This window comes from Schistocerca cancellata, chromosome 1 (assembly GCF_023864275.1).
Source record: "Schistocerca cancellata isolate TAMUIC-IGC-003103 chromosome 1, iqSchCanc2.1, whole genome shotgun sequence".
Classification (NCBI taxonomy): domain Eukaryota; kingdom Metazoa; phylum Arthropoda; class Insecta; order Orthoptera; family Acrididae; genus Schistocerca; species Schistocerca cancellata.
The window spans coordinates 1,084,688,974-1,084,709,269 of record NC_064626.1 but is presented as its reverse complement, the minus strand read 5'-3'; the positions used below and the strand labels follow the sequence as shown (position 1 = coordinate 1,084,709,269).

Genomic DNA, 20,296 nt, shown 5'->3' with positions numbered 1-20,296 from the left:
TTGAACGTGGTTTTATAGTCGGCGCACAAGCGACGGGAAATAGCGTATCCGACGTAGCGATGAAGTGGGGTTCTTCCCGTACGACCATTTCACGAGTTTACCTTGAATATCAGGAATCCGGTAAAACATCAAATCTCCGACATCGCTGCGGCCGGAAAAAGATCCTGCAAGAATGGGAGCAACGATGACTGAAGAGATTCGTTCAACGTGATGGAAGAGCAACCGTTCCGCAAATTTCTGCAGATTTCAATGCTGGGCCATCAACAAGTGTGAGCGTGCGAAGTGTTCAACAAACACCATCGATATGGGCTTTGGGAGCCGAAGGCAAACTCGTGTGCACTTGATGACTGCACGACAGAAAACTTTACGCCTCGCCAAGGCCTTTCAACACAGACATTGGACTGTTGATGACTGAAAACAAGTTGCCTGGTGGGACGAGTCTCGTTTCAGATTGTATCGAGCGGATGGACTTGTACAGGTATGAAAACAACCTCATGTATCCATGGACCCTGCATGTCAGCAGAGGACTCTTCGAGCTGGTAGAGGCTCCGTAAAGGCGTGGGGTGCTTGTAGTTGGAGTGATAAGAGACCCCTAATTCGTCTAGAGACGACTCTGACAGGTGACACGTACGTAAGCATCCGGTCTGGTCACATGCATCCATTCATGTCCTTTGTGCATTTCGACGGACTTCGGTGATTCCAGCAGGATGATGCGATACCCCATACGTCCAGAATTGCTACAGAGTGGCTCCAGGATCACTCTTCTGAGTTTAAACACTTCCGCTAGCCACCAAACTCCCCAGAAATGAACATTATTGAGCATATATCGATATCGGATATGGCTCTCTCTCGCGGCCGGTGCGGACGGGGGTTTCGTTAGATGGCGAACGGCGCGCGGCTCGCAATCGCTAGTTTGTGTAATCGGTAGATTTTTTTTTCACCAGATATGTTTAGTGGAACATTGTGATGGAAGAGGAGGTTGTTTTGAGTTCTCAAACGCTGGTGCGTACAAGACTTCGGATATATTTAGCGCTACGATCTATTTGTGGTGGAAATTTCAGTACCTCACTATCATGCTGACACAGTTGCAAATTTGACACATCCCTGAAACAGTGGATTATTGAAAAAAGCTGATGACAAAACTACTAAAGAACACATGAAAACCTCATTGTTTTACAAAAACAAATGTGTAATTTCTTCACTTTTGCTATTGTAAACCAACACGAATTCTCATTTCACCAGCTATCGATGACCGATAAGAAATTACAGAATTCTATGGAAAAGCCTTCAGGTACTTGTATACTGCAGTAGATACAAAAGTTTCGCAAGTTAACCATGTAGCTGAACACTCTCGTCTTTATGTGTTAGCATTAGCCATAATCTGTTTCGATATATCTTATGGAGGTGGTTTTGTACAGCCTAAACGAATATTAAGAACTCCATTATGCAATACACAGCTGTTTCGATTTATTTAATTACGGACGATCGATTTCGTCCCACGATAAGCACCTTCGAGTCCAAAACTGATCTCAGCTGTGCATATGCAATTTATAGTACTATTACCAGACGTACAATATTCCATCATTACCGTTAGCTGTATAAGGTATAACATATACCCTCATAGCCATTAATCACACAATGTCATATAGCTAATAGTAATGATGGAACACTGTACGTCTGATAACGATACTATACTTACGTAGATGCATAGCTGAGATGGTTTTTGGATCCTATGATGGTGTGATTATAGATCGAAATCAGCTACGTGTGATAAAATATCATTACAGCTGTTTTCGGTATCTTGAGCCTTTATGAGATACTGTGCATGTTATGAATAGTTCTTTAAATCAGAGTTGGATGCCCCTGGAGGCAAAAGCGAGTTCACCACACGCATTTTATAGGGACTGAAGGAATATAGACATGTCTCCTAAGTTTAAAGAAAAAATCAGTATGTTAGCTACATTTCATATCCAGCAATGCATAATCTAACATGCACGAAATGTAAACTCACAGTGCCTCCTATTATTTATTGCAAACTATTCGAATTTCGTGCAGTGGCTTACTTAATTTCGTAATATCATTATAAATATAGCATTAACGAAAAGATAGGCAATTCACTATCAAGCTGACAAATTACTCTATAAAATGTGAGAAAACCATCTTTTCACCTAATAAATTCTTTACCGCTGTGTGAGAAAGTTTGCAGAGCGGCCAGTGGATGTATTACGTTCTTCTCCTACTAGTGCTATTGCGTTAAAAGATGCCTGATAGTTGTAGTGGGTAGGACGCGGCAGCTTTGCGTGCCTATCTCAACCAGCCGTTTACGCTTTGTAGTTGAAAGCTGTGAGGAATCACCTTACGTCAACTTGACTTAAGTGTAGATGATTTTCCTTTTGGGGTTGTATTTGTGAATATCTATATTACTCTCTAACTCATCTGGATTGTTGACAGCAAATGTCATAAGCGAATGTACTGAGAGACTGTGCTTAGTACTGCCAGCTGCCTAAGGAGATGCCTGCAAGATAATGAGTATTTAATGCCATATTAACACATTATAATCACTTTCTTTTGTTCGATGAATACACTTTTCTTAAACATAGTGTTATCCCAGAACATCATTCCGTAAGACGCGATGAATGAAAATATGCGAAATACATTAATTGACTTCTATATCCGCAAAGTTGGCAATTGTTCTTCTTATTGCAGAAGTATCCGAAACTAAACACTTTAGCCCGTCTACTATGTGAATTTTCCAGTTTGAGTTTTCATCAATGAACACACATAAGAACTTAGGAATTTCTAACCCTTTGTTTCTTGTTAGTATATTAGGTTAATAGCAGGTGGGATACTTCCGACAGTCTAAAATTGGACTAGCTATGATTTTTCAAGTTTTAATCGCAGCCAACTTGTGTAAAACCATCCAGTAACATTCACAAAACATCCTGTATTAGATCTACAACTTTGCATCTGCCTATTTTTCTTGATGTTCGAGATTTTATGGTGAGAAACCTACAAGAACTTCACGATTCAAAGTATCGGCCATCTCTGGTCACAACTTTTTCTCACATTTCGGGTAGCATGCGAATCCAGTGACGGAAGAACTGGGCATCCTTGAAGAGTCCATGGATAGATTCAATTCTGCATTTGTTAATATGACCGGAAGTGCTGGTCAGTCAGATCGTGTGTGTCAACGATTGATAAAGGTGGTAATAAGAGATAGCAATGTCTGGATAGTATGGTGGATGGGGTAGGACTTTCCATTCAAAGTTTTCAAGTATATTTTGAGGGTTTTGAGAGACGGGATCGAGCTTCGTCATACGGCAAAATCAACTTTTCGTGTCAGTCGCTGTGTTGTGGCCGTTTGTCTTTCAGTGCTCGGCTCAAACGCATAAATTGCTTTCGATAACGATCTCCTGTGTTTCTGTCGGTTTCAGTAGATTCGGAAACATTCTCTCTCATGCCTGTATACGACGCCAGAATCACCGTTAGTGAACCGTTTAAAAATCCTCTGCGCTTTCTTTTAATAATAGTTGCTTCACCATTGGTTTTATCCAGTATTTTATGAGTTTCAGGCGCAGATTTCCTCATGTTAAACAAGAAAATTAAAACTTCGTCCAAATGACGCTAGACTTGGGCTCGTAAGTTGTCATACTCAATCGAAAATAGCTTAATGATGCAATCATAAATCGACTAACACTTTCGTGGAGTGAGCTTGAAAATCCCCAATACACAGGTATTTTAGAAACAATCTCAAAAGATTGAAAAAGTTGATCTGTTGATTGGTTGATTTGGAGGAGGAGACGAAACAGCCAGGTCATTGGTCCCATCGGATTAGGGAGGGATAGGGAAGGAAGTCGGCCGTGACCTTACAAAGGAACTATTCAGGCATTTGCCTGAAGCGATTTAGGGAAATAACGGAGAACCTAAATCAGAGTGGCCGGACGCTGATTTGAACCATCGTCCTCCCGAATGCGAGGCCAGTGTGCTAACCACTGCGCCACCTCGCTCGGTGCTTGAAAAGCAAATTCAATATATGTTGCACTTAAAAATAATTATTAAGAAAAAACATCGATTAGTTTCCGAGCTAATTAGCACTGATGTTAACAAATTCAAGTGCCGCTCCAAATACAGTGTCAGTCGTTCTCATACTATAGAACACAACGGATGAGAACGCCTTTGTTTCTGGGTCAGTCCGTATCACCGTCCAGTGTCTAATTTTGTATCGCTTTCTTGTTTGGTTTTCGGAAACCAAACGAAGGAAACGTTTGAAGACACCGTCTCTGGCGGGCCGCTTGAACTTAAGCGCGCAACGTCCTGAATGGCTAACTTTCAATGCTAATTAATTCGGAAATGGTGCAATGTACCAATATTTTTTCTTAACAGTTATTTCTCAGCACAACCTACCCTACAGCACCCTTACAAACTTTCCAGGCTGTTTCTGACCACCCTGTATACAGGGTATTTCAACGTTTTGAATGAAATGTCTAGTAGTGATGGATTACATAATGGGCAACAACTTTTGCTAGAGAAAAAAATGTTAGCTGACGCCTGCCCGCAACGCTAGGCGTCCTTCGGTATTCGTCTGCCTGGGACGACGAGATTCGTCGAACTAGCAGGGTCAACTGTTTACTTGTGTTACATAATATCTAAACCTGTTAACTCGTAGAGTGATTTCACGAAGAAAACCTTAAAAATGATTGTGTCTAAGGAGAAAAAGATATTTTAGTGGCGAATCTGGAACCTTATACTTTTAATAAGCCTACTCCCTTCCATAATGAGCAGAAGACTGTATTAAAGGCAACACACGAGGTATACTCACATCGCCGAGTGCCTACGTCCTGCCACCTCTCAGGGTCGTTATATAACACAGAGTCACCTAGTGTCGCCAGCAAGTGTAAGAGAATACTTTGTCTCTGATAAAAATTATTCCCCATGACATTATCTATCACCCCCAAGTGTGTGTTGCAAAGACCTTGGACAAACTATTCACATGACCAGTAAGAATAGTAAATAACATTGGACGTATACTTGCAGATATTTTTAGATGTTGTACCTTAATAGGTACACATATCCGTGCTGGTTGTTTTTTCTCTGCATCGAACTGTCTTCCCACAAACACGTCAGACAATATACCACCTGATGTTTACTGCACAGTCGTAACTGCGCCAGTAAGTGGGCTACGTCTGTCAGTTTAGGAACTTCAACATCTGACCAGCTGTCCAGGGGAAGATATATGTTAATAACTTGCCCTTGCCACGTGTAACTGGAGATACTGAAGTGTGGACATGTAGTCACAAAACTGGTAGTCTATACTGACAGACGTAGACCACTTACTGGTGACTTTACGGCTGTGGAGGAAACATCAGGCAGTAAACTGTGTGACGTGTTTGTGGGAAGACTGTTAGATGCAGAGAGATAACAAACAGCACAGTGAAGCGTGTACCTATTAAGGTACACCATCCAAACATATCTGCACTTATACCTTTAACACCATGCATGTTAGTTCATTTTTCTACTGTTTTCAGAACACGCCTTGTAGAAGGTACTTTCTGTTCGTTTATTTGTTTTTTTTTTCATTTAAATGCAGAATTTATATTCTTTTTGTCATTATGATTTCTTTCAATCTTCTTCTTTTTCCGGGCCTTATCCACAATCTTAATGACTTAGCGTTTGTTTTATTTGCCGAAGTTAGCTGGAAACTTGCGTCTATCTGCTGCAGAGACTACCCCTCTCCCGCCCTCACGCCCCCCCCCTTCCCGGGCACCAGAATAATAATATATGAGTAGTTCTGATTAAATTAATCGCCACCCTTCCACGTTTTCACTCAAATAAGTCCTGTTATCGTACAAACTTGAACATATTTTCTTAAATTCCACGTTACAGGCACTGCCTAGGAATTCACTGGCTTCTCTTTCTTCTTCTTCTTCTTCTTCTTCTTCTTCTTCTCTCCTCATCATGGTCTTGGCCGTGGGCCTGTTACGTCTTCTAAGTATCCAGCCATCTTTTTTTGGTCTTCCCACTGATCTTGTACTTATAGGTCTGAAATTTAAGGCTTGTTTTGATAGTTTTGAATCTGGCATGCTTTGTAGATGTTCTAGCCAGGTTTGTTGATTACACTTCATCTTGTCGTTTATAATACATATCCCATGCACTACCCTTACGTTTTAGTTTCTGAGTTTATCTAACTTCATACAGATCTTAACTCCTCTTCGAAATCTCATTTCTTCCGTTTTGATTCTACTTTATTTCGGTAGCTTTGCGTCAAATATTTCCGTGAATATTAAAATGAAGTTCATTCAAATAAACTAGTCTGGCTCAACTAATATCAATACAGAATATTATTACGTCAGTCCGTTGAGTATATGATGCAGTGACTGCAGCGACAGTGTTTAACTCAGATCTTTTAACGGACGCTCCACGGCCTTAGACCCATTGTCATGCTGTTGTCCCCGCGAACGCTGCTGCAGCTAGGAACTTTTTTCCTCAGTGACTCGAATTACTGCGTGGAGACGCGTTAATTTACTGAAATAGGTTTGCAAAAATACAGTTCTCAAAAAAAGTATCCCTTTTTCGAAACCCCGTCATTGTCTCCCACTGGGACGTATAAGTTTGAGATTTGACCCAAACACTCCTATAACTGTCCTCTGATATGGTGCATAGGCGTAAAGTGCTGTGACGTCACCTTCGGGCTCGGCGTCGTTTAAGACAGCAAGGTGTCGACATATGCGCAAAAACGCCCATAGCACAGATGTTCATGAGATATTCAAGGTATGTTGGGGATGTCGTATTGGCAACAAATATCCACAAATCTGCACACATTATTGTGGATGTGTTACGCGACGGGAAGGTCGTCACACCCCCTCTTACCTACATTTCAGCACCACATAAGGGGTGTCGAAGGGCTTACCTGTTCTCCGGCGCTAGAGCGGTAGCGACGTACTACTAAGCTGAATGAAGTCGACGTCACAAGAAAATTTTTTATGTGTTCAAGAAAGATGCGTGGGTGGGCCGAGGGTGCTGCCGAAATGCTGGGTACCCTTTGCATTTTATTCACGCAAATGTCGAAGTTGCACCCCACCATGATCACTCCACGGGAGGGGGGGGAGAGGAGCGAAACGGGAGGAATTAAAGGACATAAAGTCCCTTTGCTGCTTCGGATCACATTCAAATTTCGTCGAATAATTTTGAACGATCTCTTTTGGTTTCACCCTGAAAACCAACGGAGACAGATCACGCTAAATGGGGGTTGCAGTCCCACGATGTCCATAGAGTGGGCATGAATTGTCCGGGTTGCTGTCAGCAGTGTCGAACGTTGGCAAGAACGTCGGCGCGTTGCTCACCGCACTGCGAAATGTCGTTTTGGAGCGCGAAATATGTGGAAATCAACGCCCCAAATAAGGGAAGGAGCAGTTTCAATGACGCTATCGTTCTGGCCCCTGTCGCAGAGGCGTCAAACGAAAGGGTGAAATGTGGGTATGAGAAGATGTGACGACCTTTCCATATCACGACTCGTGCACCATGGCGTTGTGCAGAGTTGTGGTGAAATTTAGTACCAATGTGACATCATTAACACACATTACAACTCACATGACCTTCTGGGCTCTGGCCTTTTTTACGAATCTTGCTGATTGAAGCATCGCCGAAATCGAGGGTGACGTCACAGTGCGCGACGCTTTTGCACCATTATAGAGTGAGGCTGTAAGCATCTTTGACCCAAATTGCAAAGTTTTGCGTCATAATGGGAGACAGTCACGGGGTTTAGAAAGGGCTATACTTTTTTGCGCAGTGTATTAATACATGTTTTACCCACCGTCTGTAGCCTTATTCTGTTACTCAGCAACATTTTTCCAAATCGCCTTAGCCTTAAAACCAAGAGGAAATAAAATAGGAGCGCATAGAGCCGATATGAGTGGACCGTCACAATGGCATGTTTATCTGAATTTGGCGCATTTTGATTTGTTAGTGGTAGAGTGTGACCGGGCAGATGCCTTTCCTGTCGCAATCCTTCCCCCCTCTCCCTGCACCTCCTACATCGGACCGGAATTTGTGTACCCATACGTGTGCTCTAGTGTTATTACATTAAAAAATAGTATGAACGTTTTAGCAGTACAGCTATGGGGAGACGTGGTTACCAGCGTGGTGTTCGCCAATTCGAATGTGAGAAACCGCCTAAAAACCACATCCAGTCTGGTCGCAACATTGGCTCTGCTGGGCGGGTTCGTCCTGGGGATGGCGTCTGCCGGCGTCTCGGAAGCGGCGTAGTAAGCCGCTCGGCTATACGGACGGGCCAATATAATTTCTTTCAGTATCTGGTTACAAACGTCTCTTAGCACTTAAGGATAATGTACGGGGCAGTGAAATGAAAACGAGGCAGAGGGAGAAAAGTAACCAGACTGACACGAATGTCTTCCTTCATGGCTCGAAACAACCCGAGCAAAATGCGGGTGGAGTATTAAGTTACCAAGGTTTTATCGACTGCTCTCCTTAAGATTCAATAATGGATGGATGGAGAGGGTTGTATGGGTGCACGACGGCAAGGTCTTCAGCGCCCGCTCAGTAACAGATTGAGACGGGTGTCAAGAAAAGACTCGGAACAGTAAGATAAAAGGTAAAACACAGGTAACAAACTTGGAAAGATATGTGCCTACTCACACCAAAGCGTGAGACGAAGAATGCTGCCAGCAGTAACACGTGGACAGCACAGGAAGAAAATGGTAGAGGGAGCTAAAACAATATAGCAGATGGAAGTGGCTGGCTCACCCCAAGGAAAAAAAAGGGAGGAGCCAGCCACTTTGCGATACACTAAAACCTCCAGCCTAAAAGTTTAGGCCATAGTCCCTAGACACACACGTCTCATCATTAGCTAAAACACAGAGCAGATCCCCATCAACTTGTGCTTCTGCCCTTGCATCACGGTATGAAATGCAGTCTGTTGAAATGTGGCGGACAGAGATGTGCGCTTAGGTATCTTAATACAGTCCCGATTTCTCCCTACGCGATTACCATATTACTGGAGCCCTGAAGAAAGACATTCGTGGCTGTCGATTTACTTCGAAAAGATGGATACCTGGGTTCACTCACTGTTCCGCAGGCTATCGAAAACATTTTTCCATGAAGGGATGGACTGTCTTGTCTCTCAATGGACTAAAGGTGTCATCAGTTTTGGCGATTACTTTTGAAATACTAGATAGCTTACTTATTTCCCTACGCGATTACCGTATTACTGGAGACCTGAAGAAAGACATTCGCGGTTGTCGATGTACTTCGAAGAGATGGATGCCTGGGTACACTCACGATTCCGCACGCTACCGTAAATTTTTCCATGAAGGGATGGACTGCCTTGTCTCTCAATGGACTAATTACTTTTGAAATACTAGATAGCTTACTTACTTTTTGTCCATCTGTCTCGTACTCATTTAGTTTCCCCTTGTAATTCTGGTGTTAATTTTCCTTTATAAATAGTATGTAACAGTACGAGTCACAGTTAGTTTTTGTTCTGCCGGAGGTAACAACACCTAAAAAGTAAAATAATATTACCGCCAGGCCGAGATAGCAGAGCACATGAGGAACCAGTGAATGCAGCTACTTTGTAATCACATAACGTTTCCGTCACCAACAGCGGAAACTTTTTAACCTTCAGAAGAAACGTAAATAAATTGCGATTTGTGCAATTTTTATTTCAATAACTTATATCAAGTCGTGTGGCGAGGGTCTCCCGTGGGGTAGACCGTTCGCCCCGAGCGGAGAAAATCTCCGACCCAGCCGGGAATCGAACCCGGGCACTTAGGATTGACAGTCTGTCGCGCTGACCACTCAGCTATCGGGGGCGGACAACAAGATGATAAAAATTCTTAATACGCCTCTATCAGTAGATACTTGGTTCAGATGGCTCTGAGCACTATGGGATTTAACTTCTGAGGTCATCAGTGTCCTAGAACTTAGAACTACTTAAACCTAACTAACCTAAGAACATCACACACGTCCATGCCCGCGGCAGGATTCGAACCTGCGACAGTAGCGGTCGCACGGTTCCACACTGTAGCGCCTAGAACCGCTCGGCCACTCTGGCCGGCTGTAGATACTTGTGGGAGAAGATTTCTGTACGGTTTTCTGACACCTGTCGCTGTTATGTTCAGGAGGCCGCGGCACTTGGAGGCGCTACCTGACGCTGGCCAACATCCTGCGCGAGTTCAACCCGCGCCTGCGGGGCTTCGCGCTGCGGCCGGCCGAGACGGGCACCCCGCTGGCGGGGCTCAACCTGGCCGAGAACGGCGCGCTCGACGACTCGCTGGTCCACCAGGCGCGCCGGCTCGTGCTCATGCTGCGCAGGGACCCCTTCGTCGACGTGGCCAGGCACTGGAAGGTACCTCCAGCGCCGCAGCGCGGCACTTGCTGCGCACCGCAGCGAAACGACTGAGTACCTCTGCAGCCCTCTATAAATGCTAGTAAACACGATGTTTTTCTCTGCACAAAACTGATTTAGGTTCAAAAATGGTTCAAATGGCTCTGAGCACTATGGGACTCAACATCTTAGGTCATAAGTCCCCTAGAACTTAGAACTACTTAAACCTAACTAACCTAAGGACATCACACACACCCATGCCCGAGGCAGGATTCGAACCTGCGACCGTAGCAGTCCCGCGGTTCCGGACTGCAGCGCCAGAACCGCACGGCCACCGCGGCCGGCGATTTAGGTTCTATGTCTACAATGGTGGTTTGCATGGTGACCTCATACTACTACTTAGAATGCGCTCTTTAGCACATTTTCTGGCGACAAAAGTCTTCAGTTATATGAGAATTTTTTACTTTCAGATTACGCTGATACAATAGCTCCCTCCATAGCAATCATATACAACCGCTCGCTCACCGATAGATCTGTACCTACAGATTGGAAAACTGCGCAGATCGCACCAGTGTTTAAGAAGGGTAGTAGGAGTAATCCATTGAACTACAGACCTATATCATTGACGTCGGTTTGCAGTAGGGTTTTGGAGCATATATTGTATTCAAACATTATGAATCACCTCGTAGGGAACGATATATTGATACGTAATCAGCATGGTTTCAGAAAACATTGTTCTTGTGCAACGCAGCTAGCTCTTTATTCGCACGAAGTAATGGCCGCTATCGACAGGGGATCTCAAGTTGATTCCGTATTTCTAGATTTCCGGAAAGCTTTTGACACCGTTCCTCACAAGCGACTTCTAATCAAGCTGCGGGGCTATGTGGTATCGTCTCAGTTGTGCGTCTGGATTCGTGATTTCCTGTCAAGAAGGTCGCAGTTCGTAGTAATAGACGGCAAATCATCGAGTAAAATTGAAGTGATATCAGGTGTTCCCCAGGGAAGCGTCCTGGGACCTCTGCTGTCCCTGATCTATATAAATGACCTGGGTGACAATCTGAGCAGTTCTCTTAGGTTGTTCGCAGATGATGCTGTAATTTAGCGTCTAGTAAGGTCATCCGAAGACCAGTATCAGTTGCAAAGCGATTTAGAAAAGATTTCTGTATGGTGTGGCAGGTGGCAGTTGACGCTAAATAACGAAAAGTGTGAGGTAATCCACATGAGTTCCAAAAGAAATCCGTTGGAATTCGATTACTCGATAAATAGTACAATTCTCAAGGCAGTCAATTCAACTAAGTACCTGGGTGTAAAAATTACGAACAACTTCAGTTGGAAAGACCACATAGATCATATTGTGGGGAAGGCGTGCCAAAGGTTGCGTTTCATTGGCAGGACACTTAGAAGATGCAACAATTCCACTAAAGAGACACCTTACACTACACTCGTTCGTCCTCTGTTAGAATATTGCTGCGCGGTGTGGGATCCTTACCAGGTGGGATTGACGGAGGACATCGAAAGGGTGCAAAAAAGGGCAGCTCGTTTTGTATTATCACGTAATAGGGGAGAGAGTGTGGCAGATATGATACGCGAGTTGGGATGGAAGTCATTAAAGCAAAGACGTTTTTCGTCGCGGCGAGATCTATTTACGAAATTTCAGTCACCAACTTTATCTTCCGAATGCGAAAATATTGTGTTGAGTCCAACCTACATAGGTAGGAATCATCATCAAAATAAAATAAGAGAAATCAGAGCTCGAACCAAAAGGTGTAGGTGTTCGTTTTTCCCGCGCGCTGTTCAGGAGTGGAATGGTAGAGAGATAGTATGATTGTTGTTCGATGAACCCTCTGCCAAGCACTTAAATGTGAATTGCAGAGTAATCATGTATATGTAGATGTACTGTCCTGAATACTTGTATTTTCTGTCTTGTTTGATAATAATGTATACGAGAGGAAGCTTTTAATACGCTAGAGTGAGTGCAACAGCTGCTCCACTTTCTGTTCAAATGTTCGGTGTCCAGCTTCGATAAGTGGTTTTGCTCACTGAGCCGGAGGTTGAGAATTACTGTTGCCACACCAGTTACAATTAGTGCTACGAGAAAAATAGGTGACATTGTTTTAGCACTGATAAATTACGTGCGTAAGTACATTAAGGCACTTTATGCTCTCAGTTTTTTAAACTAAATCAATCAGATGCCACACAATTAATTTTTTTGAACCCATCAGTCTTCTGGTAGGTTCCTGTGCCAGCCTATCCCCCTAAATTATCAGCTTCACTAAATCTTCGCAATTATTTGTTTCATATAAACCGCCAGCGAAAAAAAATGCAACAGCCTCAAGGTCAAGGTCGTTTCATTCGCAAGTGAAGTGACGGGTAGTTCATCATTGTAGCACTCTGTCTTCAGACCACAAGTGGCCCATCGGGACCATCCAACCGCCGTGTCATCCTCAGCTGAGGATGCGGATGGGAGGGGCGTGTGGTAATTACACCGCTCTCCCGGTCGTTATGATGGATTTCTTTGACTGGAGCTGCTACTATTCGGTCGAGTAGCTCCTCAATTGGCATAACGAGGCTGACTGCACCCCGAAAAATGGCAACAGCGCATGGCGGCTGGATGGTCACCCGTCCAGTGCCGACCACGCCCGACAGCGCTTAACTTCGGTGATATCACGGGAACCCGTGTATCCATTGCGGCAAGGGCGTTGCCTCATCATTGTAGGTGTATTGATAATAAATTCAGACCAAGTGAGAAACACATGTGACAGTAAAGGATTAACAAACCGTCTCATCATTACACAGTGTTTCCCCCTTTGGCAGCAACCCATGCAAACGATCATAAACGTGCCGAACGGTACCATGCGATAGATCTTCCCACGTATCTTCCGCCTTTTGTTGCAATTTGGCATTGGTTCTTCCAAGGCCTGGAGAACGGATAAATAATGTCCCATACCTGTTCAGCTGGCGAGGGAGCTGGCAATCTTGGTGGCCAGGGCGGTTGTTGTACACCACGAAAAGCAAATTGCGTCACAGCAGCCCTATTTTGACGTGCATTGTCGTGCTGAAAAAGCACATCACCTTCGTGTCGAAAACGTAGTAGTAGCGCCTGTGCATTCTAACGGGTACTGGTTAATTCACTCTGCAGAAACACCAACAGTGGAACGAGAGGTAACTGGTGACCGTCCCCCACAACCAGCCATGAAGACTGGCATGACACCTCTGTGTCATGTCGATTGCATTGTGGAATAGGCAGCTCGCTAGGTCCACGCCGTTATGTATATGTCCATCACTCACATGCAAACAGAACGTATTCTCATCACTGAAGACAACAGAGTTCCATTTCACTCTCCATTCAACTCTTTCATTGTTTCTGTGATAGCCTGGCCAGACTCACATGTGTTCTTAGTCCTAAAGCCACCAAACAGTTCCCAGTGGTCCATGATGACACAGGAGGTGCGACATGTCCGTCGCTGGATGTTGTTCGATCGGATAACGCTGTTCGTACGTTGCACCGATCCTGGCGTGTGTCTGTACCACACGAACTCCAGAACCTGTTCTACAGATGTGGGATTGTTCCAGGACCACTGTTGAAAGCAGTGACACACCACCGATACACTGTGCGCAACATGTACAGCAATCCGCCGATACGACCATTCAGCTTTCCACAGGCCCACAATTCGATCTCTTTCGAATGCCTGAAACTATTCAGTAGTAATATGTAATAGTCGATGGGGCATGGTTGTACCCTAAAATGAACGCTGTAAACGTTCTAAGCTCAGCACAGTTACTGCCTGTAGAATTAAAGCAGAGGATGCACAGACGTTCCTATCAGCTCCGCCTCATCGCCAATGACCATGAAAGATAAGTAACGAACACTACAACTCTTCAGTACGTATAAGACTCTGATGAGGCTGGACAATATCCTTGAGAATGTTGCTTTTTTCCGACAGTGTGTTACAATATCTGTCCTCCCCTACAGATTTTATCCTCTACAACTCTCTCACGTAACAGAGAAGTTACTCACTGATGTCTCAACACATCAATCAGCCTGTCTCATTTTCTTGTCGAAGTTTTTACATGCTCTTCTCTTCACGTATTCTGTGTGGAGGCTCCTCTTCTCTCGCATAAGGGGCAATCAAAAAGTTTCCGTTTGAAGCCGTTGCTGCAGCGTATTTGCAACGTAGTGCGACTCCAGTGCGGGTACAAAAGCACCGACAGATAGGTAAGGTATTAGTATGGCATATTACCTTTTCAATTTTTCTGTATATTATTTCGCCACAAATCTGACTGGATGAGCACATAAACTGATTGTACAAAAGCTCTCAAACTTTTACCTTCCCTTTCCATCTTGTGGATGGTATACTCGTATTTACTATCATCTGGCGCTATGTTTCCAGTCTGTTTACATACCGACTTAAATAGTCGTTTCGTTGACACTTTCATCATTGATTTTAGAAATTCTAAAGGTGTCATTGCATTCTGCCGTGTTTAATATTAAGTCTTCTAAACCTCTGACAAACTCCAACGCCAGTACTAGCTTACCTATATCTTCCAAATCAACGACCATTTATTCTTCTGTCATGTCATCAGACTGTTCCTCTCACTCGCAAGGGTCTCCCATGTATTCTTTCCACCTACTCGCTCTCTCCTCTGCCTTTAACAGTAGAATAATTGTTCACGTAGTCTTAATTTACACGGCTTCGGTTTCAATTTCACCAAACGTTGTTTTGACTGTTCTGCGTGATGGCTTAGTTCTTCCGACGACAGTTTCCTTTTCGACATCTTCATATTTTTCTTGCAGTCATTTTACCTGAATTTTTCTGTGCTTCCTTTTTATTTCATTCGTAAGTGGCTTATATTTTTTCACTTTTTTTTCCTAAACGATTTTGTACTTCCTTCTTTCTTAGATAAGTGAAGTATGTATTCTTTTATTCAACCTTTTTTATTTTTTTTATTCAACCTTTCTCTGCATTACCTTTCTTGTACCTATTAAGTCTGCTCAATTTGACCTATTGTCCTCTTTAGAGATATCGATTTCTCTTCAACTGAACTGCCTACGGGGAAATCACTAACGCAGTCTCTACAAACCTTCAGAAACCGATCGTATATCAGTAATCCAGTATCCCACTTCCTTCGACATTGATCCTTCCTCATACGATTATCAAATTGTAATCAGAGTCAATATCTGTTCCTGGGTACACCCTACAATCCAAAATGTCTCAGTGTCATAGTGCCGTAATCCAGTTGGAATGTTCCCTTGTCGCCAGACCTTTTCCAAGTATTCCTCCTTCTCTTGTAACTTCTGAATAATATATTTACTATTACCCGCTAAAATTGCTTGCTGAATTCAATTAGCTGCTCATTCCTGCTCACTAGCGCATATTACTCTTGACGCTATCTTTTGTTTCCACTCCTACTAAAGGTTTCCATTTGCCCACGATTATGTTTTCAGCTCATTTTACATACTGCTACACATTCAATATCCTCAAATATTTTCTTTTCCTTTCCTCATTCCAGTTGTGACCCGAACTATTTTTTTTTCAGTGTTGATTTGCTGTCGATTCTGATGAGAACAACCCTATAACTGAACTATATACAGGAACTCACTCTTTGCCCTAAGTCGCTATTCATGACGAATCGTGCTCCGTTACACCATTTTCTGTAGCTGTTGATGTTACCCCATATTTGTCTGATCAGGAATCCTTGTCTTCTTTCCATTTCACTTCACTAACCCCCACTATATCCAGTCCTAGTTTTTGCATTTATCTTTTCAAATTTTCATGTTTCCCTACCACGAAGTAAGGTACGTCACGAATAGGGGGGTAGCGCAGAGAATGAGTCAGTGTGTATGGTTCAGTGATAGGATTATTCTCATTGAAATCGACAGCTAACCGTCGATACAAAAATACGTCACGTATAATTGCCAACGTAAGAAGCAAACGACGAAGAGATTGCAGGTGTGGGAATAATTCAGGATGCAAAGGGAAATTAAAATGTAGTAATCATGGGTGACACAATCGCTGAAATTGGAAAATGAATTAAGAGAGTATATGGGCTCAACAATAGTAGTAAGAAAGGCTAATGGAATTCCCTTAAAATTTCAGTATTTGTAAGTTAATACATTCGAAAGACATGTATGGGTAATGACTACCCCATAAGTAGTGATAATTAAGACCTGTAACCTCCAAGATACACAAAAAGTAGAACTCTCATGCCAGAAAATGATCTGGAAACGCTGTCTGACTCAGAAAATTTAATAGAAATAGTCACTCAGTCACTCACTCACTCACACTCTCTCTCTCTCTCTCTCTCTCTCTCACACACACACACACACACACACACACACACGCACACACACACACAAACACATACACACACACTCACACACACACACACACACACACACACACACACACACACACACACAAGTTCATAATACAGCAGAACTGAGAAAGGCGGACTTCCTTGGTGCTGTTTGAATACTACAAGGCTATTTGAACTATCTCAACCAAAATGTAATTCATGGAAATCATTTTTACATAAGACTACAGTAGTGTGCGGGATTATGCTGCACGTCATCCGATAACAGCAACGTTGAAACAGAACGTGTCCACCTACCTTATCAGCACCTATAATCGGATAGCATGCAAAGAGGAACTACTTATTACTAACGTCTCATGGCTGCAACCCAGTATGTGTGTGACTGTCAATGCATCACAGTGTTCATGGATCGTGAGGCCAACTCAACGTATAACAGATGCTTGCTGTGCAGCGTGGATAGATACGAAACAAGTATATTTATAAACAATTATATTGTAAAGGACATGATTTTACAAGTCTTCAAGGGTACACAAACCTATAAGATTCAGATTCATGACAATCAGTCGCCACATAAAGGTCTCATCTCACATTTTTGACCAAAGCAAGAACTATTTGATACTACAGGAGAGTCTGACAACTTTGATTTACAGCATGACGAAGCGAAAAGATAATGTTCTTTTATTTTTCTTTTGGTCATCAGTCTGCTGACTGGTTTGATGCGGCCCGCCACGAATTCCTTTCCTGTGCTAACCTCTTCATCTCAGAGTAGCACCTGCAAACTACGTCTTCAATTATTTGCTTGACGCATTCCAATCTCTGTCTTACTCTACAGTTTTTGCCCTCTACAGCTCCCTCTAGTACCATGGAAGTCATTCCCTCATGTCTTAGCAGATGTCCTATCATACTGTCCCTTCTCCTTATCAGTGTTTTCCACATATTCCTTTCCTCTCCGATTCTGCGTAGAACCTCCTCATTCCTTACCTTATCAGTCCACCTAATTTTCAACATCCGTCTATAGCACTACATCTCAAATGCTTCGATTCTCTTCTGTTCCGGTTTTCCCACAATCCATGTTTCACTACCATACAATGCTGTACTCCAGACGTACATCCTCAGAAATTTCTTCCTCAAATTAAGGACGGTATTTGATATTAGTAGACTTCTCTTGGCCAGAAATGCCTTTTTTGCCATAGCGAGTCTGCTTTTGATGTCCTCCTTGCTCCGTCCGTCATTGGTTATTTTACTGCCTAGGTAGCAGAATTCCTTAACTTCATTGACTCCGTGACCATCAATCCTGATGTTAAGTTTCTCGCTGTTCTCATTTCTACTACTTCTCATTACCTTCGTCTTTCTCCGATTTACTCTCAAACCATTCTGTGTACTCATTAGACTGTTCATTCCGTTCAGCAGATCATTTAATTCTTCTTCACTTTCACTCAGGATAGCAATGTCATCAGCGAATCGTATCATTGATATCCTTTCACCTTGTATTTTAATTCTACTCCTGAACCTTTCTTTTATTTCCATCATTGCTTCCTCGATGTACAGATTGAAGAGTAGGGGCGAAAGGCTACAGCCTTGTCTTACACCCTTCTTAATACGAGCACTTCGTTCTTGATCGTCCACTCTTATTATTCCCTCTTGGTTGTTGTACATATTGTATATGACCCGTCTCTCCCTATAGCTTACCCCTACTTTTTTGAGAATCTCGAACAGCTTGCACCATTTTATATTGCCGAACGCTTTTTCCAGGTCGACAAATCCTATGAAATTGTCTTGATTTTTCTTTACCCTTGCTTCCATTATTAGCCGTAACGTCAGAATTGCCTCTCTCGTCCCTTTACTTTTCCTAAAGCCAAACAGATTGTCACCTAGCGCATTCTCAATTTTCTTTTCCATTCTTCTGTATATTATTCTTGTAAGCAGCTTCGATGCATGAACTGTTAAGCTGATAGTGCGATAATTCTCGCACTTGTCAGCTCTTGCCGTCTTCGGAATTGTGTGGATGATGCTTTTCCGAAAGTCAGATGGTATATCGCCAAACTCATATATTCTACTCACCAACGTGAATAGTCGTTTTGTTGCCACTTCCCCCAATGATTTTAGAAATTCTGATGGAATGTTATCTATCCCTTCTGCTTATTTGACCGTAAGTCCTCCAAAGCTCTTTTAAATTCCGATTCTAATACTGGATCCCCTATCTCTTCTAAATCGACTCCTGTTTTTTCTTCTATCCCATCAGACAAATCTTCACCCTCATAGAGGCTTTCAAAGTATTCTTTCCACCTATCTGCTCTCTCCTCTGCATGTAACAGTGGAATTCCCGTTGCACTCTTAATGTTACCACCGTTGCTCTTAATGTCGTCAACAAAGGTAGTTTTGACTTTCCTGTATGCTGAGTCTGTCCTTCCGACAATCATATCTTTTTCGACGTCTTCACATTTTTCCTGCAGCCATTTCGTCTTAGCTTCCCTGCACTTCCTATTTATTTCATTCCTCAGCGACTTGTATTTCTGTATTCCTGATTTTCCCGGAACATGTTTGTACTTCCTCCTTTTATCAATCAACTGAAGTATTTCTTCTGTTACCCATGGTTTCTTCGCAGCTACCTTCTTTGTACCTATGTTTTCCTTCCCAACTTCTGTGATGACCCTTTTTAGAAATGTCCATTCCTCTTCAACTGTACTGCCTACTGCGGTGTTCCTTATTGCTGTATCTATAGCGTTAGAGAACTTCAAACGTATCTCGTCATTCCTTAGTACTTCCGTATCCCACTTCTTTGCGTATTGATTTTTGCTGACTAATGTCTTGACCTTCAGCCTACTCTTCATCACTACTATATTGTGATCTGAGTCTATATCTGCTCCTGGGTACGCCTTACAATCCAGTATTTGATTTCGGAATCTCTGTCTGACCATGATGTAATCTAATTGAAATCTTCCCGTATCTCCCGGCCTTTTCAAAGTATACCTCCTCCTCTTGTGATTCTTGCACAGGGTATTCGCTATTACTAGCTGAAACTTGTTACAGAACTCAATTAGTCTTTCTCCTCTTTCATTCCTTGTCCCAAGCCCATATTCTCCTTTAACCTTTTCTTCTACTCCTTCCCCTACAACTGCATTCCAGTCGCCCATGACTATTAGATTTTCATCCCCCTTTACATACGGCATTACCCTTTCAATATCCTCATACACTTTATCGATCTGTTCATCTTCAGCTTGCGACGTCGGCATGTATACCTGAACTATCGTTGTCGGTGTTGGTCTGCTGTCGATTCTGATTAGAACAACCTGGTCACTGAACTGTTCACAGCAACACACACTCTGCCCTACCTTCCTATTCATAACGAATCCTACACCTGTTATACCATTTTCTGCTGCTTTTTATATTACCCGATACTCATCTGACCAGAAATCCTTGTCTTCCTTCCACTTCACTTCACTGACCCCTACTATATCTAGATTGAGCCTTTGCATTTCCCTTTTCAGATTTTCTAGTTTCCCTACCACGTTCAAGCTTCTGACATTCCACGCCCCGACTCGTAGAACGTTATCCTTTCGTTGATTATTCAATCTTTTTCTCATGGTAACCTCCCCCTTGGCAGTCCAATCCGAATGGGGGACTATTCCGGAATCTTTT

At 43.0% G+C, this 20,296-nt stretch overlaps 1 protein-coding gene across 1 annotated transcript in view; it reads left to right on the top strand.

Moving 5' to 3' along the window:
• The window catches only part of LOC126128954 (phospholipase B1, membrane-associated-like), a 71,531-nt gene that overhangs the window by 14,377 nt on the left and 36,858 nt on the right, over positions 1-20,296 (top strand). The window contains exon 3 of the mRNA XM_049915156.1: positions 10,137-10,363. Coding sequence (XP_049771113.1) covers positions 10,137-10,363 — 227 coding nt within the window. The remainder of the gene's footprint in view (positions 1-10,136; positions 10,364-20,296) is intronic.